General features: G+C 56.9%; 15 protein-coding genes across 15 annotated transcripts; 6 read left to right on the top strand and 9 right to left on the bottom strand.

Moving 5' to 3' along the window:
• Positions 1-105: 105 nt before the first annotated feature.
• Positions 106-441, top strand: L969DRAFT_53612 (uncharacterized protein; the record flags this gene model as incomplete). Its single annotated transcript, XM_014710116.1, has 3 exons — positions 106-144; positions 200-287; positions 383-441. The coding sequence occupies 3 exons, from the start codon at positions 106-108 to the stop codon at positions 439-441; spliced, it is 186 nt and encodes a 61-aa protein (XP_014565602.1).
• Positions 442-958: 517 nt separating this feature from the next.
• Positions 959-2,578, bottom strand: L969DRAFT_90082 (uncharacterized protein). The gene is made up of 3 exons (XM_014710115.1): positions 2,497-2,578; positions 1,922-2,446; positions 959-1,867 (listed from the first exon to the last, which is right to left on the bottom strand). The coding sequence occupies exons 2-3, from the start codon at positions 2,153-2,155 to the stop codon at positions 1,313-1,315; spliced, it is 789 nt and encodes a 262-aa protein (XP_014565601.1). The 5' UTR covers positions 2,156-2,446; positions 2,497-2,578; the 3' UTR covers positions 959-1,312.
• L969DRAFT_96601 (uncharacterized protein) lies at positions 2,299-4,521 on the top strand (the record flags this gene model as incomplete). The annotated part of the gene is made up of 4 exons (XM_014710114.1): positions 2,299-2,446; positions 2,497-3,969; positions 4,024-4,339; positions 4,389-4,521. The coding sequence occupies 4 exons, from the start codon at positions 2,299-2,301 to the stop codon at positions 4,519-4,521; spliced, it is 2,070 nt and encodes a 689-aa protein (XP_014565600.1).
• A 64-nt stretch (positions 4,522-4,585) lies between these two features.
• On the bottom strand, positions 4,586-7,093 carry L969DRAFT_53707 (uncharacterized protein; the record flags this gene model as incomplete). Its single annotated transcript, XM_014710113.1, has 2 exons — positions 4,586-6,652; positions 6,716-7,093. The coding sequence occupies 2 exons, from the start codon at positions 7,091-7,093 to the stop codon at positions 4,586-4,588; spliced, it is 2,445 nt and encodes an 814-aa protein (XP_014565599.1).
• A 70-nt stretch (positions 7,094-7,163) lies between these two features.
• On the top strand, positions 7,164-9,522 carry L969DRAFT_78719 (uncharacterized protein; the record flags this gene model as incomplete). Its single annotated transcript, XM_014710112.1, has 6 exons — positions 7,164-7,772; positions 7,826-7,924; positions 7,975-8,123; positions 8,180-8,469; positions 8,515-8,740; positions 8,831-9,522. Exons 1-6 carry the CDS (start codon positions 7,438-7,440, stop codon positions 9,520-9,522), a joined length of 1,791 nt encoding a protein of 596 aa, XP_014565598.1. The 5' UTR covers positions 7,164-7,437.
• Positions 9,523-9,588: 66 nt separating this feature from the next.
• Positions 9,589-12,180, bottom strand: L969DRAFT_96598 (uncharacterized protein; the record flags this gene model as incomplete). The annotated part of the gene is made up of 7 exons (XM_014710111.1): positions 9,589-10,052; positions 10,103-10,731; positions 10,782-10,901; positions 10,950-11,705; positions 11,764-11,784; positions 11,825-11,964; positions 12,166-12,180. 7 exons carry the CDS (start codon positions 12,178-12,180, stop codon positions 9,589-9,591), a joined length of 2,145 nt encoding a protein of 714 aa, XP_014565597.1.
• Positions 12,181-12,312: 132 nt separating this feature from the next.
• L969DRAFT_90075 (uncharacterized protein) lies at positions 12,313-13,512 on the top strand. The gene is made up of 4 exons (XM_014710110.1): positions 12,313-12,495; positions 12,546-12,631; positions 12,689-12,808; positions 12,864-13,512. The coding sequence occupies exons 1-4, from the start codon at positions 12,366-12,368 to the stop codon at positions 13,332-13,334; spliced, it is 807 nt and encodes a 268-aa protein (XP_014565596.1). The 5' UTR covers positions 12,313-12,365; the 3' UTR covers positions 13,335-13,512.
• L969DRAFT_90073 (uncharacterized protein) lies at positions 13,381-14,438 on the bottom strand. The gene is made up of 6 exons (XM_014710109.1): positions 14,295-14,438; positions 14,000-14,235; positions 13,916-13,937; positions 13,811-13,857; positions 13,560-13,763; positions 13,381-13,511 (listed from the first exon to the last, which is right to left on the bottom strand). Exons 1-6 carry the CDS (start codon positions 14,377-14,379, stop codon positions 13,434-13,436), a joined length of 672 nt encoding a protein of 223 aa, XP_014565595.1. The 5' UTR covers positions 14,380-14,438; the 3' UTR covers positions 13,381-13,433.
• On the top strand, positions 14,384-16,030 carry L969DRAFT_19565 (uncharacterized protein; the record flags this gene model as incomplete). Its single annotated transcript, XM_014710056.1, has 8 exons — positions 14,384-14,517; positions 14,577-14,674; positions 14,730-15,093; positions 15,153-15,257; positions 15,309-15,384; positions 15,440-15,666; positions 15,723-15,792; positions 15,848-16,030. The coding sequence occupies 8 exons, from the start codon at positions 14,384-14,386 to the stop codon at positions 16,028-16,030; spliced, it is 1,257 nt and encodes a 418-aa protein (XP_014565542.1).
• A 22-nt stretch (positions 16,031-16,052) lies between these two features.
• L969DRAFT_53470 (uncharacterized protein) lies at positions 16,053-17,194 on the bottom strand (the record flags this gene model as incomplete). Its single annotated transcript, XM_014710108.1, has 4 exons — positions 16,053-16,480; positions 16,534-16,727; positions 16,763-16,980; positions 17,045-17,194. The coding sequence occupies 4 exons, from the start codon at positions 17,192-17,194 to the stop codon at positions 16,053-16,055; spliced, it is 990 nt and encodes a 329-aa protein (XP_014565594.1).
• Positions 17,195-17,276: 82 nt separating this feature from the next.
• On the top strand, positions 17,277-18,287 carry L969DRAFT_53738 (uncharacterized protein; the record flags this gene model as incomplete). Its single annotated transcript, XM_014710107.1, has 3 exons — positions 17,277-17,630; positions 17,683-18,142; positions 18,190-18,287. 3 exons carry the CDS (start codon positions 17,277-17,279, stop codon positions 18,285-18,287), a joined length of 912 nt encoding a protein of 303 aa, XP_014565593.1.
• A 61-nt stretch (positions 18,288-18,348) lies between these two features.
• L969DRAFT_53570 (uncharacterized protein) lies at positions 18,349-18,729 on the bottom strand (the record flags this gene model as incomplete). Its single annotated transcript, XM_014710106.1, has 1 exon — positions 18,349-18,729. The coding sequence occupies one exon, from the start codon at positions 18,727-18,729 to the stop codon at positions 18,349-18,351; it is 381 nt and encodes a 126-aa protein (XP_014565592.1).
• A 29-nt stretch (positions 18,730-18,758) lies between these two features.
• L969DRAFT_204943 (uncharacterized protein) lies at positions 18,759-22,182 on the bottom strand. Its single transcript, XM_014710105.1, has 7 exons — positions 22,057-22,182; positions 21,985-22,002; positions 20,314-21,924; positions 20,132-20,266; positions 20,036-20,084; positions 19,890-19,989; positions 18,759-19,837 (listed from the first exon to the last, which is right to left on the bottom strand). Coding segments are annotated over exons 1-7 (2,901 nt in total). The 5' UTR covers positions 22,058-22,182; the 3' UTR covers positions 18,759-18,850.
• Positions 22,183-23,127, bottom strand: L969DRAFT_205977 (uncharacterized protein). The gene is made up of 3 exons (XM_014710104.1): positions 23,112-23,127; positions 22,423-23,054; positions 22,183-22,262 (listed from the first exon to the last, which is right to left on the bottom strand). Exon 2 carries the CDS (start codon positions 22,861-22,863, stop codon positions 22,468-22,470), a length of 396 nt encoding a protein of 131 aa, XP_014565590.1. The 5' UTR covers positions 22,864-23,054; positions 23,112-23,127; the 3' UTR covers positions 22,183-22,262; positions 22,423-22,467.
• L969DRAFT_90064 (uncharacterized protein) lies at positions 23,092-24,605 on the bottom strand. Its single transcript, XM_014710103.1, has 8 exons — positions 24,152-24,605; positions 23,904-24,090; positions 23,738-23,839; positions 23,661-23,675; positions 23,502-23,605; positions 23,365-23,445; positions 23,232-23,315; positions 23,092-23,171 (listed from the first exon to the last, which is right to left on the bottom strand). The coding sequence occupies exons 1-8, from the start codon at positions 24,256-24,258 to the stop codon at positions 23,153-23,155; spliced, it is 699 nt and encodes a 232-aa protein (XP_014565589.1). The 5' UTR covers positions 24,259-24,605; the 3' UTR covers positions 23,092-23,152.
• Positions 24,606-24,618: the final 13 nt, after the last annotated feature.

Below are 24,618 nucleotides of genomic sequence, written 5' to 3'. Positions count from 1 at the left end.
CGCGTAACATGTTGCATCATGATCATAGCTGTAGATCTCTCCTCGGAAGCCTCGAATTGCACAAAGCCTGCTGGCAGCTCTGTCAGCTGTACGTAGGACGCAAAAATGTACATAGCACACGAGGCTTCCACGATATACAGATGTGTATGTCTCTTATGCTCATATGTATTTAAAGTCTTTCGTAATCGTTCGTCATCAGTCGTTGAGTATTGCCTTCTGCTGTCACAATACGAGGCCCGTACGCATCAGAACTCGCTTGCCTCAAAAGGTGGCCAACGTCAAAGAGGGTAGGTACAAAGTGACGTGATCTGGCCAGGGTTGAAGTTACATAGAGATGCGAATCATTCCAACCCATATTTGCTCGCTACGAACGATCGGCAAGACCTGATCAACATCATGCGTCAGCCTTTCCCTTCCCCCGCCGCCAAGTCGACCACGTAATTTCATCCGTCAAGGCAGAAGCATGAACAGCTTCGCCTCTCGATGTTCCCCACAACAGTCAGAACTCTACCACAACTAATCGCACGGAGCTCGACCCCATCATATCACAATCGAGAAGAAATATCGACTCGACGTCACGCGGACGTATTGTGACTCCCTGCAGTATGGCAACGATCCACGCCCACCCATGAAACGCCGTTGAACGTAGCAAGAGAGTTCACCCGAAACGACATCTGTCAGAATCATGCGAAACCTCAGCCCGTGGTTCCCGTTGCTACCAGTGGTAACCGCTGCTATAGTTTTGTTCCCGGCGCCATCGATGTCGGTCACCTGAAAGCGCAAGTCTGTGCTTCAATCGCATCTGTCAGAATACATTGCATTTCACGTGGGACAAGCCTCAGCCAAGTCTGCCGTAGCGAGTGTCGTCAGTCGCGTAACTCAAGCACTTTAGCATCGATGCAGTCATCACTGACGGTGCCATCGCGGCCAGGAAACGATTCGGTCCGCCCATCGGCTCGTCGACGCTGTCTGGCCAGCTTCATTCTGCTGTCGATGCAGCTGTAATGCCTGTTCTCAGTTATGTGACGGCTCGAATCCATCAGCTCGGCAAGCGCACCAAAGGCACGGAGTGATCAGCGACCCAGCGTGCATCCTGTGTATCCGTGTGGCACCTTCTGCGCAAATGCTCATTCCCATTACCGACAACAACAACAAGTGAGATCGCTTCGTCCGATTGCGGGTCTACGACGAAGATGACAAGCGACACGGAAGAGCTTCTGAGCAAATGACGTGGCAATTCCTGTTTCCTGATTTTGCATCCCCTGTACTGCCCAGCTCGCGACTGTATTCAAATGGCGCAGAGAAGCTCCCATCAGAGCTGAACAGGCTTGCACTTCTTGCGTTTTCGCTTAGCTGAACGCTTGTCGGTCGTATGTGGCGTCGAGGCGTGCTCCTCTTGAGAGTCTGACGTTTGGCTCGGTTCTGTCTGCTCTGCCCGTTTGACCGGCTTGGTTGTGTCGAGCTGAGCAGACACTGCTACTGGACCGCCATGCCGAGCTGCACGACGTTGTGCTCGAGCTAGTCTGCGGGCTTTGCGAGCCTTGCGACGGGCTCGGCGCTCGTCTGCTGTCTCTGCCGCGATGGGGACAGGTGACAGTGCCCCTTGCGGCGCGGCTGAAGGTGAAGGAGCGGTGGAAGGAGAGGCAGAGTTGTCGCTAGCCTCGTGGCTGCCCGTCAGAGTTGCGCCGCGAGAGAAGCGCGAATAGAGATGGGCTTTGGCGCCTGCGCGTTTGGCTTGGGCGATGACGTCTAGCTGGACAGAGGCAGAGGGGATCGAAGTCCCAGCAGTGCTGAGTCCGCTGTGCGAAGTCGCTGGCGCTGGCAAGGGTGATATGAGGCCAGTGACGGTGGTATGCCGTCGTGCATTCTGCGTACGCCGTTTGGTAAGCTCTGCAGCAGGTCAATGTCGGCGGCCACGCACAGACTGAGGCGACACTGCCCCTGCTGAGACGGCTGGCTTGCTAGGAATCTTCTTGGCCACGTTCGCAAAGACATCGTCCCACCAGGGATAGGCCTCGTCTCTGTCCTTGCCTAAGCCAGACTGATCCTTCTTCTTGATGAGCGTGATCGGCTTGGCTCGTGATCCCGCTTGCAAGCCTTGCCCGGCACCCTGCCACCCCTGGGCTTGCAGATAGCCTGCCGGACTGAAGGACATGCATGCGCCTGCCCGTAACAGTAGCTGCGAACGAAGGGATCGATCTCTGGCCGACTCGCAGCTTGCAGGAAGGAGAGATTCGCCACATTTTGCGCGGCTGCTGGTGGTGGATGCACGCCAGCAGAGTCTCTGGCGGCAAGACGATGGCTGTTCCCTCCCCGGATGTGGCCGTACACCGACTGCATCTCCAGGGCTATCCTTCAGAGATCAGCTCGGACGATCTCCTCCGACGGTTCTCCGGCTACGGCAGCCCAATCTCACTCGAGGGACATGCTTCTTTGGACGCTGTCGGTCCGTCCATGCAAAGACAGCTGGCGCATGGGCCTGATATCTGACTGCAGGCAATCAGCGCAAGTACTGTTTCCTGAGCTTGCAGACCACTTCCGCTCAGCTCGCTCGATGCATGAACACGCTTTCCGGCACGACTTGGGCTGGCAGCAAGCTCAGAATCGCTCTTGCTCGCGCAGACTATCGAGCCAGACTGGCGCAGGAGCGTACACTGTCTGTGTCCCATGACCGATCAGGGGAGGCGCATCTGCAGTCGGGCCAATCACACTCTCAGAGGAGCGAGCTCAAACGTGTCAATCGCAAAAAGGGCAGGCACCGTCACCTTCCCGGGGTCGAGGCTGTCAAGTCCGACTCCTCCGAGCTCGTGACCATCAGGAACGCAGCGGGCAGACTCGGCTGGCGTATCGCGAATCCTCCATCGCATTTTGAGAGCGCGGGCGAACAGAGAAGCAAGCTCGCCAAGCCTGCCGGCGTACCGACACCCATCTTTGCTCTCGTTGCTCGTCCGGACCGTCCACTGCCGCCCCTGCCGTCCAAGAGCAAGCCATCCACTGCGAGAGGCAAGGCGGTAGGCACCAAAGATCCGAGGCCTGTAACCCGTGCATATAGACAAAAGATTGATCCTCTCAAATGGCAACGCGCCCATCTACGAGGCACTCGCGCAATGACCACCCAAGCCCCGACTCCGAACATTGCATCCCTCAAGGCGCTCGAGTCGTCACAGGACTATCATTTCGAAACGGACGGCGCTCAAGACGTGGGCAGATGGGTGAGGCGCGATGCATCGGGCGCAGTCCTGCGTGAAGAGACGGTAAAGCTGACGCAGAGGACGAGGATACCCTTCATGCGCATATCCGAAGACGAAAGCTGGTCGGATGACTCGTCGTCGAACTCGGATGCCGGCGCGACTGACTTATCGACGCCGTCAGACTCACACGTGTTTATCGCAAGCAAATCCTCCTCCTGCCTCAATCCTGGCAGCACTGCTTCGAGGATCTCATCGACAGCATCAGCTGCGGAAGCCCTTGCAAGGCCAGCTGAAGATGCTAGCTCTGCCTCTTCAGCAAGGTCCGCTGAATCAAACGCATCTATGAGCACGTCTGCCGATAACGGTGCATCATCGCCCACGACCATGGAAGATGTCACGGCGGCACGATCGACGGAGCAGGCCACGGAAACTCGAGATAGCGGTGAGGCCAGCGATGATGGATCTGCCGATGAAGCAGACGGGTCAGGCCAGGATGCCAGCTCCCCATCTGACGACGATGATAATGACGAAAATGTCAGCGACGAAGAGGACGAGGACAACGACGACGAGGAAGAGGAAGAGGAAGAGGAAGAGGAAGAAGAAGAGGAAGAGGAAGAGGAAGAGGAAGAGGAAGAGGAAGAGGAAGACGAAGGCGCAGAGCAGCGTGGCAAGTCTGAGGCAGCCAAAAATGTACGCGAGGTTGGCGCAAAATCCAAGACGACTGTTGGCTTGTCTACCTTGACAGACATTTTCAAGGCGAAGGACAGATTGCCAGAAGGTGCGCCAGAATCACGCATCCTTGCGATGGAAGCTGATGCCTCGCGACGCGCAGAGACCTTCACCTTGGCCGACGGGTTAGATGATCATGAGCTAGAAGAGTTGCCAGAGCAGCAATCCCTTGCCTTTTCTGCGCCAATACAGTCTCCTGAGCGTATCCTTGCGCCTCTTCCTGCGCGAAGAATCACGGCCCAGGCGAAAGCTGTCTTTGACGCCGAAGGACCACTCTTCTTTCCTTACCCGTTCGACGCCGAAGACGCACGGTCAACGTTAATAACTGAGGAACACAAGCAAAAGCTGATCAGCCGTAGTTGGCTTGATACTGGTTCGAACGAGCCAGAGTTCAAGCGATTCCGGACGATTGGAACGCCGTGCGTGTCCGTGCTTTGTGCCTATGCTAACTGATGCGATGTGCTGCAGAGCCGAGATAGCGGAGAGGCACGTTGCTCTGCGCAAGGTACTGAACGAGCAGATCCGTCGCCGCCACAAGGAAGGCGTCCGCAAGGATAAGCGCAATTATGGGCATGTTCGAGACATGGACTCGGAGATATGATTACCGACTGCTGCAGCAAAGTCTACAACATGTACATTCCTCTGTTGTCGTCATAACGAGCATCTTAAAGGACCATCATCTCGTCTTGAGCGGCAGCATTGGGCTCCTCGGGCTCATTCTCATCCTCTTCTGTGCTAACGTCGGCAGAGTCGATGCCGTCCTCGGCTAGTGGCTCGGCTCTGTCTAAAGCGGGCAAGGGCTCGTCCCTTGCGGGCGCACCCAACTCTGGCGTGCGCGTGCCGATCTCCTGCGCGCTCGTCTGCGACGTGCTTACTGGCGTGTTGGCAGATTCTGGCTCGCTCCTCGAAGACTCTGTTGGATTGGCAGCGTTACGGGCTGCGATCTCAGCTGCGATCCGTCTGGCGTCCTCGGCTGCTCTGATCTGGCTCACTAACCTGTCACGGCGGTCGAGGAGCTTACGGCGACGCGCTTCGACTTCTGGTGACAGAGTCGAGACAAAGAGCACGAAGAAGATCTTGAGTGAGAGCAAGAAGCGGGCAAGAGAGCGCTGCTTGGCTTCGGTCGAATTGGCAGGTGGCGGAGGAGGCCGAAGCTGCGCCAGAGCGGTCATTGAAGTACTGCCTTGTACGATGCCAATCTCGCGCGATTCCTGGCCAAGCCCGACAGAGGCCGCCAAATGGATCCAGTACTTTGGACGCAATGGTGAGCGCCGGTGGGAGCGATGCTGGCGATGTGGATCGTTCGCCGCTCGCGCGATCCGACGCAGTGCGCGGGCATCGTCGGCGGCACGACCGGCAGCCGGATTGACCTGTACCTCTCGAGGCTCAGCGGGTGGGGGCGCGCCTTGATCGTTGGCATCATTCTGCGGAACTGCGGCACCGTTCGGCGCGGCACCAGGAGCCGCGCGAGCATTTACACCTCTTTGCAGATCTCGAACGGCGTTATTGAGTCTACGGGCACGAGCGCGGGCTTCTTCCGTACGTCTGCGGCGGCGTATCGATAGACCCTCCCAGATGATCCAAGCGACGGCGAGCAAGCCCATGACTACACGCTTCGCCACCGAAGCATGGCGACCGAAGATGTAGAGCAGGACGGAGATCTTGAGCGTCAAAAAGAATAGCGGGACGAGCGTCCTGCCGAGCTCGTCCAAATTGATGATGACCGCGACTCCTGCGCCGTTCTGACCTGCTCTTCCAATGCCCGCGTCGACATTGATGATCCTTGCATTCTGACGCTCTAGACGGGGCTGTCCCATTGGCGGCATGGGAGGTCTTGCAGCTACATCAGCCATATTGACAGGCCCGCCTTGTCCGTTGAAGCGAGCATTTGCACCAACAGATGCGTGAAGTCCTCTTGAGTATGTTATTGGGGTGGCGGTCCTGCTGGCTGCCGACAGCTTGATCATGCCGATCATATGATCAAGGTAGCCTCGATAGACATGATCTCTCGCAAGCCTGCTTGCAGCAGCATGACCTTGTGAAGACGGCCTCTCATTATTATAATCGGGCGGCAGCTGCAACAAGAAGGGCATGCCGCCAATATGCACCACTTCGTAGCCCGCATTGGAGCTTGCGGCACGAGCACCACGCTCGAGTTCTGTCACCGAGGTAGCCATACCGATGGCGATGACGGACTCCAGAAAGGATATGTCCTTGTCGATGAAGAGCTGGAGGCCCGTCCCGTCGAAAAGCGCCGAGACGCTTCGTTCGAGAGCCTCGTCCCGTTCATGATCGCAGCGTGATGCGGTACGATCGCTCTCTGCATCGGCAAGACCCGTCTTGACTTGCTGGGCATAGTAGTTCTTGGCATTACTGAGCATTTCAAGCAGCTGGGCTTGCTCTCGCAATGTCAGCTGTTGCATGAAGAGACCGAACATGCGTGGCTGTTGCAGCTGGGACGCGGAACTATCAGCGCTGGTGAGATAGGGTGCGCCGAGCGAGGCTGGGCCGGTCAGACCGGCGGCCAAAGCAGCCATTGGCGATGTCGTGGCTGTAGCCTCGGGTGCGCGTGCCATGGCGGGCGCTGCTGGTGTTGTGGCCGGTGGATCCACGGCAGGGACATCTGAGGACGCTCTTGCGTGTTCGCTACGCGCGACTGGCGTCGGCAGTGTCTCTGTGTATGCGGCCGGCTTGACGTAGGCAAGGATGTAGTGTATCGTCTTGCGCTGAGCCTGATCACAGGAGCGCATCCACGTCATCAGCTTATGCGCTCAATGTATTCGTGCAGGACGCACCTCGTCGCCTTGTATGAAGACCTGTTCGAGCGTTTCCGAGTCGCTGAGGAGTCTGCCTCGCCAGAAGAGCTTGATGCCATCTGCTTTGGGCTTGCCAGGCCATTCGATCAAGGCTGACTGCTTGAGCTGAGCGATAGTAGCCGAAGCTGGCAAGCGTTGCTTGATGAGAGCCTGGCTGTCCGAAGGCTCGATGATCAGGCTCAACTGGCCATCGTCCTCTGCTGACGACGAGGATGGGCCCATCGACCTGGTAACGAGCTCAGGCGGTGCTTCATCTGCTGGCATGCTCGAGTTGACTGAGCCAATGGCCGGCTCGGCAGAGCCTCTGTCCGAGGTAGACGAGCCTCCTGGCACGGCTACCGGCGTCTGGTCGGCCATGACAGGCGTAGCGTGACCGGTGACCGGTGACGAGGTCGACGAGGCTCGGTCTCAATCAGCGCGTCGGCACCTCCTCGTCGTCATCACCTCGCGAACCCGGAGGCACTCACGCCCATGTGACCCTCTTCAGCCTGTCCCGTCCCTGCCCTGGATCCTAGCTTGCCCATACATGGAGACTTTGACATTTGCATGCACTGTCCTCGGTCACTGACCGACCACATCAGAAATGAGACACCACCGAGGCCAAGACGAAGGCAGGCCGATGCCGTCATGCCCTCGAGCGCGTCAGGCTCGCCTGAGACTGTCACGACAGACTTCTTGCGAGCCTGTCCGTATCGTACGAGATGCTCAAGCCTGTGCTCAGCTTCCTGCCCACTCGATACGATACAGTCGGCAATTTTGCAAGGGAGGATGCCATTCTTCTGCAGGCAGATAGCCTCTCGCCGCTCTCCCCACGGGAGCTCGCTCTCGTGCAGCATATCTACGTCTTCATGAGTGTGACAGCCTATGCGATACTGATCTGGGACTGGATCGCCTGTCTGCCCCTCGAGTCAAAGCACTTTTGGCAATCACGATCACCAGAGACGACAGATCGCAAATCTCGTCACTCTCAGGTCACACTCGCCGGCCAAGTTCCTATGAGTAGCAAGATCAATCGTTACATCTTTCTCTCCGCAAGGTGACTTTGCCATACGTCGACCAACCGTAGCTTCACTGAGCCTACCGTCTTAGGTATGGCGCACTTGCGCTAGCTAGCTTCATTATCGCTATCTGGGCAAGCCTCTTCTGGTCCGATACTGCATGCTCGATGGTTCAGTACTGGTACTTTGGGTACGTCTGCAATGCCTCGTCTTGAGAGTTCCTGTCTCATAACGAAGCAGCTTCGCTCTTGTTGGCCTGGCCACGCACACTGTCATGGCACTCAGACTCTATGCCATTTACGGCAGAGCTCGCTGGCTGCTTGCTACGTCTACGGTCATGACCGCCGTAGACTTTGCGGCAGAGCTCGTCGCGGGTCTCTACTTGCGTCGTACGCAGTCTCCATCGGTTTTGACTGGATGGACTCACTTCATCTCATTGCTGCAGCCATACTGCTCGAGCAGAGCGAGCGATCAGTCTGTATCCCCTATCCAACCTCGAGTATCTTTCTGCTAGCATTTATTGCGCCGACTATACTACACCACACACATCTCGTCCTCATCGCTTGGCGTGCGTTCACCCACTTCCATCACACAGAAACGCTAGGCATCTCCGCCGGTCGAAGACTCATGCAATCCATCAGACAGCATGCCATTGTGCTCACGTTGGCCATTTGTCTCGTCAATTTTGCTAACCTCGTTCTTTGCGCACAACCCAATCCGTTCGCCTATAAATTAGTGTGTTGCTTCATAGTCTTAGTCACCCTACCTGAATATCTGCAGGTCAATCTCCTGCCATCAATGTGCCTGACTCAAGTGCTGCTGTCCCGCATTGTCTTCTCGCTCAAGTCATCGTCATCGGAGACCAGACGGACGACGACCTCATCTCTACTGGCTGCTTCCCTGTCATCAGCATCATACGGCGAAGTCAGTAGCGAGAAGGCTTCGTCGCCTACAAAGCCATCTCGTGAGCGCTCATATCGCATCGAACAATTCATCACACGGAAGCGTATAGAGGTATATCAGCAAGGCGATGGTGCAGCCTCTTTAGAGAGCGATCGGCCTACATTGTACATCTCTCAACCCATGCACTCTGCAGCGCCGGGACCGACTTCTTCCGCGCGAGCCAGAGCTAATTCTATCTCGACAAGCCAATCTTCGTTCATATCTACACGCTTGGGCGAGGGCATGCACTTCCAAACCGAGCAGCAATTCGGCAGAAGCTCTATGACTGTCTGTCCGCCTGGCGATTCAGCGGGGATGCTCTGTGCGCGACCCATCTCGACCTATGACACGTTCGGCCCCGCAGACTCGATCTACGCGACTGGTTCAGACGGCTCCTCGCTAGTACGCATTCGCCCGATGACTTTCGACTCAATCAATTTTGCCGCCTTCGACGCCTGCACCATTGATGATCCCAATGCAAGCGAACCTGGTCTACAAGCGTGCAACAGCGCTCTCAATATCAGCTCCACTGCTGCCAGCAAGCCTACGCAGCTCAGTGAACCTCATCTCGATGACGAGCACGGTCGCAAAGCGCAATTGCATCAGCTTTGGAATGAGATGCGCGGCATGCATCCCAGACCCTCGATCGAATGTGAGTCCGGTCGGCCCGTTCAGGTTTCGAACACGACGCGCTCTCGAACATCAACGCCTCTGTCGCCTTCTGTAGACTCAGAAAGCGACAATGTCGCTCGAGTCAATAGCTTGACGAACAGCATTAAACAGCTCGTTCTGCGTAGGGCTGAATCATCAAACACTTATACGACAGCGCGGCCCACAGTAATGTGATGTTCTGCAAAGTGTGTTACAAGAAAGAGTGGACGGCACATAGTATCTTGAGGCTCGCTTGGATAACTACGGGCACTGAGCTAGCAGGTCAAAGTCGTGCTCAATCGAAATTGCGTGCGTTGGCTGAGGGTGCACCAGACCGTTGGCGTATTGGCCGCGTTCTTCCGCAGAACTAGACTGAAGTGGCAGCGGTGAGGGAGACGAACTCAATTTGGTCATGTCCAGAAATGCGAGACTGTCCGAATGAGCAGGTGACAAGAGGCCGCATGGAGAGCTGCAGGTGCTAGCATTCGCGCTGGAAATGCCGAAGCTGCTAAACGCCGAATATGTCGCGGGATCAAGAGACAGCACAGAGGGGTTGCGGCTCATATCGAGAGCGTTATTTGCTGGTGAGCCAGTGTAAGATGAGTGCGCTTGACTGATGTAGCCGTCCGGAGGAGCGCGAAAGCCAGTGTCAGTGACGAAAATCGGTATACTGTCTGGCTCGCTGTCGTTGTTGGAAGCTTGCAGGGTGGTGAGCAGATCAGGCACTGTATAATGGTCTGTAAGCTGCTGGCAAAGTATTAGAAGCATGACTTACGGGATCCAGGAAATTGCTGTTGGAGGAGCATATGCATTCCACCACATAGATCGAGTAGGATTGCCTCTCGGCGTCTCGTCTCGGCGATTTCTTTGTAGAGCGCATCGTAGCCTTCTTGAAGCTGCTTGAGCCGCCATTCTTGCTTCTGCTGCGTTTTGTGAAGCAGTTCTGGCGATGTCTCAACGCCACGACGAGTGCTCAAGTTGCGATTTGTATTGGGCGTGCTCAGTGAACGCTTGAGCTGCCCTTTTCTCGCAGCAGTCTCTGAGCGTTGTGACGACATTGACGGCGGATGACCGTTGCCGAGATGACGTTGCGTGTTGCGGCTCGCATGTTGACTGGAATTTGCAGACTGTGGTGTGGGAGGGAAGAATGAGGTCTGCTGTGGCATTGGCGTGATGCTTGATGAAGGACCCTCCTCGCATGATGGCGACGTGTTTTCTCGGCTTGGCGAGCTCTCTGGGCCTTTGCGCTTGATTTGATCCAGCAGGTCGATACGACCGCGTCTGAAGTCGGGGTGGGCGAACTCCCATGCCTGGAGCTCTAGTGATCCGCGATGACCGCGAGGTGTCTTGTTCGTCTTTGACCAACCATACATATTGAGCTGCCGAACAAAACTCGAGAAGTTACTGCACGGATAGCTCAGCTACGAGCAGCAGGCTATACTAGATCGGCTGACCTGTGCTTAAAATGTCGGGGCAAGACCAGCTTGCTGAACTCGGGGACACAAGTCACGACGAAGGTGTTGCCTTCTTCATTCCAGCAGATCAGATGCTCGTAGCAAGTGTCGAGAAGCATCCTGTTCTCAATATCAGCCACTATGGTACTATACTGCAGCTAAACGCACTGATAGACCTTGTAGACGAACGCACTCGTGCCGGACGAAGGTACTTTGCCATTGATGATCATCAGCGCTTCGAAGCCTCGATCTTGTTCACCTTCACCGAAGGCGTCGTTCAGCTCGATGGGAGTATCGAGCAAGCCAGTACGGATGGAGTCGGACATGCAAGCATCTGAAAGACGTCGGCCAGCCGTCGAAGGTGTATGGAGCATGTCAAGTGCTACAGTCTGACTTGTCATACTATCGAGGACATCCTCTAATTTTGACGAGTCGGCGAGATCCTGTTTGAGAGTGCTGTTGGTAGACAGGTGCCATATTGCGTTGTCCAAGTCGAGCGATGCTTGGGCGAGTGAGGTCTCCCCGTGAGCATGTTGCTGCCTGCTCGTCGATATCTTGAGTGCAACAGGAGGCGCGAGTGCGCCCGCCGTGCCAAAGGATCGCTTGAGCCTCTGCTTCGCTGCCCTATCGAGGGTGGGAGAATCGAGGAGACTGCCACTGCTGCCGGCCCGGTGACGAGGGCGGCGCTGGACTGAGCGCGGGCTTGCAAAGGCACTTGCGCGCTCGAGCGAGAAATGACTGTCGCTCTCTGGACTGACGACAGTGTCCGATCGCGCTTGCTTGCACAGCATGCGTTCCTCCAGGTCGATAGGACTGTAGCCCGTGTACCGCGGCGGGGTCCGGGGTGAGCTCGCTGAGGAGGACATGCTCATTTTGTGTGCGAGCGTGTGCTTATGAGCAGCCTGTGGAGCGCTGCTGATATAGCTACCCGATGACGACTGTGAGCACCTTCTAGTGTGTGATGAGCAAGATCCGCACTGACCTGTGGCGCTCAGTACTCAGGCTGCGTACGCAAGCGAGCAGTCGATGAGGTGCAGGCGTACGAGCTAGTGGGACTTGCTGTGCTCTGTGTAGCCACACTCGGCAGAGAGCGATACAGATTCAAAGATCGAGTACCGGTGGGAGGCTTTGGCGAGTGCGACGTGGTGCTGGCGCAGCTGAGCCTGGAGGTGTTGCGCGGCGCCTGTATGCGTGCGTGAGTTGAGGCCCTCTCTGTGATCGCGCTCAGGCCTTGCGATGATGGAGCAATCACAATCTGGCCGGATGTCGGTATGGTGCAGTTTTGCGCAGTCGGAGCATCTCAGCAATGTTCACGAGCAAAAGATAGCAAAGTGCCTTTGATGGGCCCACAAAAGGCGTCTCGCGTGTCTCTTTTTGTGAATACCAGTCCCTGAGCCATAGCGCTGGTAGTTCCCGAGAATGTGATCGCTCTGCGTTTTGTAGCGTGAACAGATTGGTCAGGATCACACCCGCTGGTACCGTCAGATCATCATGATCGTCAGAGGTCGATCATTCTTTTTTGTGCGCGTAGGGCGTCTGTCATCATCTGGCTGGCCCTGCTCGTGATCAAGCATTGTCTATCCCATGACGTCGGCAGAGGATGCGCGGCAAGTCAAGGAGACTACGGACGCCCTGCTCAAGGATGCCTACGCCGCCAACTACGACAAGGTGATCGCGCTCAAAGAAGAGCTTGCCAAAGGCCATCTTGAGTCCTGTACGAGTTCCGCCTCTTCGACTTCGCTCGCTCTGACAGATCTTTCGCAGACAAGGCCAAAGTGAAGGCGCAGCTGCCCGCTTACAAGCAGCGCATAGCCCTCACCGAATCCATACCTAAATTCTGGCTCACAACGGTTCGTCTGCGCGACAGCGAGTCAGGTTGTGCTGTGATCTGAGCACGCGCAGGACAGCTTGACAATACGCCTACTTTTGCCTCGGTCATCGATGGTGGCGATAGAGACGCGCTCGGTAGGATCACCGATATCTGGATTGACTATGGCGCAGACCCGCGAGAGTACGATGTTACCTTTGTCTGTCGTCGTTTCGCCTCCCACAGTCTGCCGCACTGACAGTACACGCACGCAGACCTTCGCCCCCAGAAACCCGTACTTCAAGCAGAGCAAGCTTACAAAGTCATTCAAGATTGACCGCGAAGCCGCGAAAGCGGCAGGCGTGGGCGATTACGAGCTTGAGATCCCTCTCAAGACGACGGCGGTATCGATAGACTGGAGCGACGATAAGCATAATCTGGTAGCGAAACGACCGGCGCCATCTGTTCCGTCCAACGGTCATAGCGACGATCTGACTGATGACTATGGCAGCTTCTTCAACTGGTTCACTCAGGACACAGACGTCGAGCAGCTTGGCGATTCGCTCGTTCAGATGTGGGAGAACGCTCTGGACTGCTTTGCCGGTCTGAACAATGACATGGGCTACGACACCTCGGACGACGACGATGACGACGAAGGAGACGACGAGGGCGAGATTGACATCGAGGACAGTGAGGACGAGGAAACAAAGAGAGCCAAAAAACGAGCCAGACAGTCTCGCAGATAGCTGTAGATCAGACATGCGCACGCGTGCTGAAAACGATGCAATACGCGTGTGTTTGGAATTGCTACAGTGCAGTGTTCCCTGTGCGCGAACGCGACTCTACTACGACGGAGGGATCTTCTTCAGAACTCGGGCAGGTATGCCGCCTGCCAAACTCCAATCGGGGATGTCCTTCGTGACCTGCTCGGTAGATCAGCAGCTGTGTGCCGTAAAAGGTCACAGCCGTACCACCGCGCCTGCAGCGATAGTGCAGCCTTTGCCAATCTTCACGGGTCCAATGATGCGCACCCCTCCGCCGACCCATGTCTCGTCTCCAATCTCGACAGGATAGGCACGCTCGAGCCCTGCACGACGCTCGGCAACATCCAGAGCATGTGTCGCAGCATATATTTGAACGTCCGGTGCGAAGAGGACCCCGTCGCCCAGCGTGACCTGCGCCACGCGTCAGGCGCAAGGCCGGGGCAGTCTAAACGACATACCTGAGCGCAGTCGAGTATGATGCAGCCAAAGTTGCAGTAGAAGCTTCCTGAACATTCACATCATCTCATGAGCGTTTTGGGGCACAGCCATTGCCATGAGCATACCCTTGAAAGTGATATTATTGCCCTATGACGTGTTAAGCTAGTATGAGCTCTGCTGCAGTCAGTCAAGCTCGCAGGACGACATACAAAGTCGCAGTAGAAGGGTGGCTCGATGTAGATATTCTGAGACTTGATCTTGTCGACGGTTAGGCCGAAGAGGTCTGCAAGGATCTGCATGCGCGAGTCGGGTCCATTGGCGGGCATGCCGGCCTTGAGCTCTTCTACTGACGGCCAGGGGGCTTCATTGTAAGCTCGCTGGAGATGTCTCGCACGAAGGCGTTCTGATACGAGGGAGAAGTCGCCCATGGCATCATAAGGCAAGCCTGCGAGCCGTTTGTGAAGCTCTCAGAAATGCCGAATTCAGTCGCGAGCGTGGACCTGCCTTGCATCATCTTCTGGCGCTCGCTGAGAGCTGCCAGTGAAGCGTCGTCATCTCGCACAGGTGTATCGTGTAGAATGGAAGCCATAAGGATGAAGCTGCTGCTGCTAGAGCTCCAAACGGCCGCGGCCGTCTGCGTTGTCGACGTGGCCAGCGACGTGACGCGCGTCCTTATCGACGTGTCACAGATGCAGCTCGCAGACCATAATATAAGCAAGATGGACAAGTATGTGGCACCTAGGTCATGAAGCTATCCGACAATGCTGATACACTGGCATGGCATAGGAAGCAGCGACTGGTGTACTCCATCCTCGACTTCCTCGGCACATCGCTCGACGATGGGTCCATCAAGGATGACGACAGGGAGGGGATCGAGGTAGCCAGTCAGTCCATGGCCGCTCACGCCACCATTCCAGTAAGGCTCACCACTCCTGACAGTGCAATGCATCGGTGAAGCCTTCTCTGTTGACCCGAGCGACGCTGCGCAAGAGGCAAAGTACTCGATCAAGCCTGCCAGTCTCCTCCAGGTGCTCGAGATCTACACGAGGCAGCTCGATAAGACAAAGGGCTCTGCGGCATCGTCAGGTGCCACGTCCACGTCTGGGTCTGCTACCGCTGCCGCCTCTGCGGCACCGGCCAGTACACCTGCCAGCAAGGCGCCCGTCGTCGACAAGGCGAAAGCAGACGAGCTCAAGACGAAGGGCAATCAAGCTATGGCTCAGAAGCAGTACGATCAGGCCATCATTGCTTACTCTGATGCTATCAACATCGATGGTACGAACCCGGTGTACTATTCGAACAGGTAGATCGTCATTCACGATGCCAGGCCCACACGAGCGCTGACAGGTCGATGCCTTCTAGAGCAGCGGCGTACTCGAACAAGAGCATGTTCGACGAAGCCATCGAGGATGCAACAAAGGCGAGCACGCTGGATCCCACTTTCTCGAAAGCCTACTCCCGTCTTGGGTACGCTTGCAGCCAATGAACTCGGTGTCAGCTGACAAAGAGACGCGTCAGTCACGCTCTCTATTCCTCTGGTCGATTTGCCGAGGCAGTGGAGGCCTACGAAAGCGGCCTCAAGCTCGATCCTAGCGTGCGTGTAGTCTGCTCAGTTAAATTCCCTCAGAACTTACATGGACGTGCGCTAGAATGCAACAATGGCGAACAGTCTGCAAGTCGCAAAAAGCAAAGTTGCTAGCGAGCCTGCAGGCTATGCACAAGAAGATGAGGATGACATCTCAGCGACTGCTCCCGCTGCCCGAGCTGGCGCGCCAAATGGTATGCCTGACCTGAGCGCCCTGCTCGGTGGCATGGGTGGCGGCGGAGGCATGCCGGATATTGCCAGCATGATGCAAAACCCGATGATGGCGCAAATGTGCCGACCCTGCTCATTCTCCCCACGCAACAGAAGCTCATGTCCATCTCACGCAGGGCCCAACGGATGATGTCTGATCCGGCAGCACTGCAGAACCTCATGAGCAATCCCATGATTGCCAACATGGTAAGCTCGGCTGGACGACAGCGAGCCCATCGCTGATGCATCGCAAATTGCACAGGCACGACAATTTGGCGGCGGTGGCGGCAGCGGGGGTGCGCCTGGGGGCGGCATGCCTGACATGGCAGCCATGATGAACGATCCCACTATTCGCCGGATGGCAGAGCAGTTCGGCAGAGGAGCTGGCCGCGGCGCGGGCGGTGGTTCGGCCGGCAGTAGTAATTCAGACAACATGTACTCGTGAGCGTTTTGCAAGAGCGTCGAATCTATTTGGCCGTGAAATCTCGTCCGGTGATTTTTCGAAAAGCTTCCAGATAGCGTTCCCAGGTTGCGTCTACGATGTCACCCGGTATCTGTACGCCCTCCTGCTGACTCGACTGAGAATCGCCGAAGCCTCCGCCGCCGCTCTTGAGCCATTCGCGGAGGTATTGCTTGTCGATACCCGTCATGCGTTTGCCTTCACTCCATTCTGCGGCAGGCCAGAAGCGAGATGAATCGGGCGTGAGAGCTTCGTCGATGAGGAGCAAGATAGGCTTGCCGGCCGTCTCGCTGTTTGACAGCAAGCCAAACTCGAATTTGGTGTCTGCCAAGATGAGGCCAACCTTGAGTGCGTGTTCTGCTGCCTTGCCATACAGGTCGATTGCGGTCTGGGTCAAGACGGGCGCCCAGGAGGGGTCAGGCAACAGGCTCGGCACTGGCAGTGGCACGTCAGTCGTCTGATGCATGTACAGCAAGGCGGTCACGCACGTCTGTCGGGATGGATGTTTTCATCCTTTTCGCCTACGTCTGCCTTTGTGCTCGGCGTGAAGAGCGGCTTGGGAAGTTTGGAAGATTCTTGCAGGCCGGGTGGTAGCTTGATGCCGTGCACTGTGCCATGCTTCTCGTACTCGCTGAACGCCGAGCCTGGGCGAAGCAGCAAGGAGATGAGCTTCTCATCCTTCCTCGTTGAGGGGCGCGTCCGTCGCGCTCCAGCCACTTGCCTGTCAGGTAGCCTCGCACGATTGCCTCGCACTTGAGCACTTTGGCTTTCTTGACGAGCAGTGTACGCCCTCTGAGGATGTCCTCGTGTTTGCGCACGCTCGCCGGCATCTTGCTCACGTCGCCTGTCACGACATGATTTGGCACGACGTCCTCGAGGAAGTCAAACCAGAATTGAGAGAGCTGGGTGAGCAGCTGTCCCTTGGAAGGTATGCCCTGTGCAGTCCAACTGCGCTCAGACAGAGACACGAGCGAGCCAGGAGAGCGCAAGACAGCTGACGTTCTTCATGATGACGTCGAACGCAGAGACACGGTCGGTAGCGACAAAGAGCAGACAGTCTGGCTGCTCCGGCAGCTCGTAGATGTCTCGGACCTTGCCCCTCGTGACGAGCTTGAGCCCAGCGAGCTCTGTGGTGGTCAGAGCTTCCATTCTTCCTGTCATCTCCCCCTCTGACCGCTGGCGCCTCTCAGACTGTCGCGCGCAGCTGCTTGCCCTGGGCTCGGGCGCCGCCATGTCCATAGCGAGTATGAGCAGTGTGCCGTTGATCGTCTCACCGCGACAGCTCAGCAAGGCGCTCGAGAGCAGGGCCAGACCGATCCGCTTGCTTGACTGCTCATGGCACATGCCCAGCTCGCCCCGAGATGCACTCGCCGAATTTCATGAGGCTCATCTGCCACAAGCTCACTTCTGGCCGGTAGACGAAGTCGCCGATGTCGCTCATCCCTCTGGAGTGCCCCATATGCTCCCCCCGGCCAGCGTATTCGCACGAGCGGCCAGCAAGGCCGGCATCCAGCGCGACGATTGGGTCGTCGTCTATGACTCTGTCGGCGTCTTCGCTGCCCCGAGAACGTCTTACACCTTCAGAGTGAGCATCGCGACTGTCAAGCAGAGCAGATCTGACCAATCAGGCAAGCCAGGCCTTCGGTCATCACACCGTATCTGTCCTAGATGGCGGCTTGCCCCGCTGGAAAGCAGATGGCCAACTCCTCGAGAGCGGCGAGCAGCGAGAGCGCGAGCCTTCCGGCTATCCCCAACCTCAGCTCGATCCCTCTCTCGTTCGGTCTTTCCAGCAAATTCTCGCCAACACTCATCGCGATCCTAGCAAGGATTCAACTGCCGAGATTGTAATGGATGCCCGACCAGCCGCACGATTTGACGGCTCTGCGCCAGAGCCTCGTCCGGGACTGAGCTCAGGCCATATGCCTCATTCGATCTCTGTGCCCTTCTCTTCGCTACTCGACAGCTCGCAGGCCGGTTATACCACTTTACGGACTGCTGACGAGCTCCAGTACGCCTTCATCGATGCACTCGGCGGTGCTGCCGCTCTCGACCAGCTCCGTGCGGGCAAACGCTCGCTCATCACTTCATGTGGGAGCGGTAAGCTTGACTTCAGACCCGTCTCCAATGCTACAACAACGGGACAGGCATGACTGCGGCCATCATCTGGCTGGCGGCTAAACTCCTCGCCATTCCAAAGGTGTCCATCTTCGACGAGGTCAGTATGATTCCGGAGCGCTTGTGAGATCTGCTGATAAGAAATCAACAGTCCTGGACGGGCTATGCAGCAAAGACGGATCGGATCGTCAAGGTTTCAAATGCTTAGACATGCGATTTTCCGGCGCAGACTGGTCTGGCTTGTCCCCGCTTCCAGCCAACTCTTCTGATGCCGATGGTCGCGGCCGTTGGCTCTTCACAATTCGCCAAACGCCGATGCAAAGCAGCAAGAGCCCTATCAGACTGCCGATGCCGATGAATGTCCAAGGTAGAATGCGTTGCAAGCGTGCCGAAGGCAGTTCTGTGGCAACGCCTGCGCTCGATGACGACGCTGCAGGAGCTGCGGTTGAAAGTACTTTCGTGCCGGCGCTGATGGTACCGCTGCTGACAGCGCGACTGCCTCCGTAGCCATTGCCCAGCTCGACAGCACTAGGCTTTGGCAAGTTCAACGCAACGGGATTGTACGACATTGCAGTCAGCCCTGATTATGTTGATCCCTTGACTGCGCCGAGACTACTCATGGCAGGCGCGCTCGCTTCAGCACGAGAGGTCTGTTCTCAGATCCAATGCCATTTCTAGCTTGCATTTAAGCTACGAGGTCTGAGCTTGCATTCCCGGCTCATCGGCATTGCGGGCAGGCTGAGTGACCGTATGCAGATCAATCGCCGGATTGCCATTGAGGTGATCTTGCCCATCTTGCGACCACATTGGCGCGTCAGGTTGCTTGTTCGTACTCGGCTGCGGCATGTATTGGTAGCTTCCATTGAGACTAATCAGGCCCTGTACTGCGTCTGCACTGTGTCTTCGCAAGTCTGGTAGTGGCGCATCCGGTAAGACACGATCGAGGCCCTGCTGTCTGGCACGCAGCGGATCATTGCCTGCGAAAGCTAGATGACCTGATTGATCGAAGCTGTGCCGGTAGTCGAACTGGCGTGGGGACTCGATCGGCGCATGTCGCTGTGCAGACCAATACGATTGCTGAGCTGGCACAGGCATTCTGTGTTGGTTGTACTGCATAGGCGCTTGCGCACCGGAGGCGTCGCTCGCGAACGGCTGCGTACCGAAAGGCATCGAGGGAGCCATCGTCGGGAGTTGCATGCTGTATTCCGCTGCCGAATAGTCTTGATAGGGCAACATTGAGGCGTGCATTCCAGTGAATCCGGACGTTGATCGAGCGCCATCGGTCAGGGCATGAGATTGACGCAAGCCGACAGGCTGGAAATCCATGGCAGGTACGGTCAATCCAGGTATAGGCATTGCAGGAGCCGCCATATGCGGCGGACCGTATCTGCTGAATGTCGAATTGTCAAAGGCGCGGAATGCCCCATGAGTTGCATATGCGGGCTGCAAATGAACCGAATTCTCCTGGATGCCGTACGCTCGATGAGGCGGTGTCCATTTAGTGATTCGACCGGCTCCGAAAGAAGCGTGCCCAGCTTCAAGTATGCGATTGCTTGCACCAAGCTGTGGCGGAGTCGCACTTTGACGGGGCGAATCCTTACGGCGACTTGCGCCGCGATTTCTCGGCTGAGAGAGGAGGAGCTGACCGAAGCCGGGCTGTCCCGGCATCAGGCAGGACTGTCCGACAAGTCAGCGATCAGACATGTCAGCATACGACGAGCGAACGGACGCTCGGGAACGCCGGACCGAACAAAGGCACGAGATCGTCCCGGATTGAGAACGCAACACGACGGGCCAAGCTGAGAGCGGTGTCATATGGCAGCCAAGTCCTGCTCGTCCGTCAACACCGAGCGAGCATAGGTAGAATGAGAGCACCCTTGAATTTTGAGATAGCCACCCCTGACTTTGCGTACGCTTGCAGAGACTGTACAAGCATTAGTGTACCATCATGGTCGCATGCGAGGAGCTCACTCTCTGGCGATGATTCTATCAGCTTGACGACATCCGCCTTGGTGTGGCCGAGCGCTTTCCAGATGCCAGTAAAATGCACGAAACCCGTCTCACAGTCTATCATGATTGTCTGACCGTTGAGCGGGTATTCGAAAACTTTAAGGAGAGGTCAGCCAGGCTGTGCTGCATGGACCTGAGCTTGCCTGGAATATATCCGCGCGGATCCGTGCTCGTGGCGTAGCGCGTCATCGACACCTTGTGCGACGACGCGTAAAGGCGGACTGGCGGTGTCTTTGACGAGGACTTGGACAGCTTCGAGCTCGGCTGTGAGACTGGCATGCTCTGCTCCTGAGACGCCATCGATGATTGGGTTGGTGACGCCGAGCAAGTGTCAAGCGCATCGCCCGAGAAGCGCGAACCGGCCTGTGCTCGGTCCAACGGCAAATCGCTGATAGAATCTTGTAGATTTGGCAGTCGAGGCAATTCGTCGTTTGCGCCAGGGTCAAGAATTGGCGGACCTTCAGTTTTCTGCTCGACTTGTTGGCGATCGATGCAAGGAATGTTGCATCCCGGCGAGTGATCTGCCTCAGTACGACCGGAATACAGCTTGGCCGGGGGACCGGTGAAGTCTGCCGACTTGAGCAGACTCGCCGAGAGCATTGGAGGGTGCGTGCGCTTGCGGACCTCAGCGGCAGTGCCGTCCGCTGTCGGATGCGGCTGGCCTGTTACCGGCGCAGGGAACTGCTTGACATTCGCGAGCGGAGGTTGAGGCAGATGAGCGGACTTGGGAGCGAGCGCGGAGACTGAGATATGCATTGGCATAGATCCGCCTTGTTGGGTTGGCACGGGATGCGCTGAGCCTGCGGCATTGTGAGACGGTCGAAGCTGACAGAATGCAGCAGGAAGAGAGTTGCCCTGCAGCTGCTGCTGAGCTCGCAATTGGGCCGAGGCTTCGGCGGCACGGAGCTCATGCTCGGCTCTAAGCTTGCGCATGAATTCGTCTTGCGAAGCCTGCGCAGGCGAATCAGGCTTGTGTGACAAGGACTGCAAAGGGCGATGTTTCTTGGCGATTGGCGAGACAGCATCCCAGCTGGTGTAAGCCGTCATGAGCGGTTGACCGCCGATACGGGAAAGACTGGGCAGAGCCGGTCGTGCACGTTTCTGAGCATCTCGATGAATTTGAGGCACGGCAATGGTACCTGGCAAGTGCTGTCTTGGCTGAGCGTGGCGATAGAGCGAATGCTGCGGCTGGCCGTGACGCGCAAGGTGCTGAGGAGCCTGCGGGGACGGAACGAGCGGTTTGTGGCGAACGGTCTGGCCTCGCTTGCCATGCACAGTCTCTTCCTCATCTTCTTCTACATCTGGCAGGTCTTCATCGTCAGCATCGTCCTCTGCTTGCCCCTGATCGTCGTCAACGTATTCCGATGAGCTCTGATGGTCTGTATCAGAGGAGGACGATGCCAGCGCAGTGAGCGGCGAGCTGATGTTCTCTTGTACATTCTGTTCGCTTCCTTTCGACGTCGTGAGAGACTGAGATGGCGAGAGGGAAACAGATTGAGCCTTGCGCGCAGCCTCGCGCGCCGCTGTATCTGACGGCGAATTGGTTGCAGTGGCATCGGCCCAGGCGCCCACAGGCCGCGGCCTGGGACGGCCTGGCTGTGCAGGCGATACTGCATGCAGAGCGGCAAGCGTGACTGAAGCATCATGCTGAGGGACGCCAGGTAGCACTTGAGGTCGCTCGTCCGTCGAACATTGGCGCTCAAGATCTACCTCAACGCGAGGTTGGCTAGGGGAAAGAGCAGATGAATCTTCCACTGGCACCGCTGCGCCTCGATCAGCAGCGGCAGGCCGAGCAGGCGAGCTATCACTCGTACGCTGCCGAGTGATTACCACTGCCTTGAAGCGTCAAAACCGTACTTTTCGAAACGATAGGAGGCAGTGCTCACTCTCGATTGCTCAGATGAGGACGTCGTCTATCCTACCGCCTTCGATGGCGCGAGGATGTATGCCTCGGCGACTGCCCTCGGTCAGAGTGATCAACGATGGGAGAGCCGACGCAGATGAAAAAAAGTTGCGGCTCCTCGGGCGTCGCGGTCTCGAAGGCGTCTTGGCAAGCTGTGCGTTGAGGTGCGCTTCGGGAGATGTTGTGCGTCTGTTTAAGAGGGTGTGCGATTAGCTCCTGTGCTTATTGGCTGGACATAAGCTGATAGGCAGAAGCAGATTGTTTGACTTGGTCAAGGCAAGACTGGGGGGGTTGACGTCATGAATCGTTTGACTCCTGCGACGGGTGCATGAGATGAAGTCGAACTGACCTGCTGAGACTCGTGCGCGCTTGAACGCCGGCTCGAGGAAAGGCTCTACTGGGCTCGGGACGTGCAGAGGCGATTGTTGTCGACGAGCAGAGAAGAAAGAGGAGCCACGCTGTCGAGTTTAGGCGGTTCGCTGTGCGACGCCGACGTGTCCCAGGTCAACGAAAAGGCGATCTTTCGTTCGTTATGGCGACCGAAGGAGTCGATGCTCGCAAGGGCACACAATGAGAGCATGCGCCGAGCTGAGTGCACGTCGAGCTTTGGCCAGGGCGGCGATTCACTCCGGTCGCTCGACCGTCGAGCAGAGGTCCGCGCCGCCCGACGCCGGCTGTGCAGCGCCGGCAGCGCCTCATCGGAGACGATTGCGGCACACATGTAGCGAGAAACAGATAGCGTCAGGTCCGAGCATTGTGATCTCGGAAGCGATCGCAGCATAATGGGCATAGCGAGCAAGGCGTAGACCGAGCTTCTCGCGCGGGCTCAATCTTGCGCGAGGTCCGAGCTCTCACGGGTCGTTCGAGTGAGCTGCAATGACGACTGCGAAGACAGGCTGCACAGCTAGAGGGAGAGAAGATGGGCGACTGTGCCTACGTGTGGCACAGGAGTATCGTGACTTCGACCGAGATGGAGCGCGACTTCTAAGATCGATTCAGGCATGATCTAAACAGGCTTTGAAGTGGCACTGCTACTACATTGTGCGTGCTCTTTGCTCTCAACTCAGTCTGCTAGCGTTCTACCATGTCGTGTAACCACTGCGTGCGTATCGCGGCCGTTAGACGAGTGTCAGATGACTCAGGCGAACGAGGGCTTGCCCGTCAATGAGGATGTCCGTGCCCGTGGTGAATGCGGAAGCTTCGCTGGCAAGGTAGAGCGCTGCACCGTTGAGATCGGACACGCTGCATAGCTCGGATGAGGTTATATTTTCCATCAACGCAATCCACGTACTGTCCCATGCGGCCTGTCGGCGTTCGCTCGAACCATGCCTTTTTGAGCAGAGGATCAAACTTTTCATTGAGCAGCGTGTTCCTGTCGTATAGCCGTCATCAGCTCGAGAGAGGCTCTGTCAGGGTCGCTTGACAGACATGTAACCCGGACTGATGGTGTTGACACGAATCTTATGGGGCGCCCATTCTGCTGCAAGTGACTTGCCCAGATGGAGCACGGCTGCCTTTGAGGCATTGTAAACCTGCCATAGATTTGTCAGCATCGTCCGAATAAGCTTGTGCAATCGCGCGGCGTACGCATTGAGGTTGAGGCTTTTTTGATGGGGCGCGACGACAGATCAGCTCGGCTCGGCTGTAGCTCCCACAGAGCTCACGTAGTTCACAATGTGACCCGACATTGACGCTATAAAGATCATTGATCCTCCCCTCCCGCTCTTGATCATATGGTTTGCTACTGGCTGAGCGCAGAAGAAGACCTGTTGAGGGTGATGGACGCGCGATGAGTGTGGGCGCGCTGGCTGACGGCTGGCATGCACGTACACCGTTGAGATTGATATCCATAACTCGCTTGAAGCGATCGGCGGGGTAGTCCTCAGCAGCAATGTTGTCGGCAACGCCAGCCGAGCAAATGAGGACATCGATCCGACCGAAATCTCTAATGACGCCGTTCATGACTTCCTCGACGGCTTCGTGGTCCCTCACGTCAACCTTGTAGAAGGACGCAGTACTGCGGACAGATAGAAACTCTTGAGCAGCGTCGACTGAGGCGCAGCAGGAACGAGGCTTACAGGCCAAAGTCGGCGTGGAGCTCCTTGATGGCTGTCTCGCCAAATTCTTGGAGGATGTCTACGATTGCAATGCCGGCGAGGCCTGCCTCACACAGAGCTCGTGCCATCTCGAAGCTGCGGGAAGCAAGCGTGCCAGTCAGCTCACGTCACGAAGAGAGCGGCGGTCGTGCTGCTCCGAGCACTGCGTGGGCGTCGTCCGGACTGTCTGACAACCGAGGCAGTCTAGCAGGCGGCAATGGTGAAGAGAGGGTCAAGATCACCGGTAGGAGCAGCAGGCGCCATAGTAGACAGTACTCAAGCGAGGAGGAACAGCCTACCCTAGACCACGGGCGCCGCCCGAAATAACGGCCACCTTGCCGGCGAGCTCGAAGCGCTGGAAGATGCCGCCGCTGCTGTGTCCTGTCAGGCTCTTTGCAGCCTTGCTGTCCGGAAGGGACGCCGCCATGCCGCCTATGCCCTGCATGCTT

Source organism: Mixia osmundae (genome assembly GCF_000708205.1).
Source record: "Mixia osmundae IAM 14324 unplaced genomic scaffold scaffold_11, whole genome shotgun sequence".
NCBI classification, from domain to species: Eukaryota; Fungi; Basidiomycota; class Mixiomycetes; order Mixiales; family Mixiaceae; genus Mixia; species Mixia osmundae.
The sequence above is the reverse complement of the archived record's forward strand: the minus strand, read 5'-3'. Positions and strand labels throughout refer to the sequence as shown.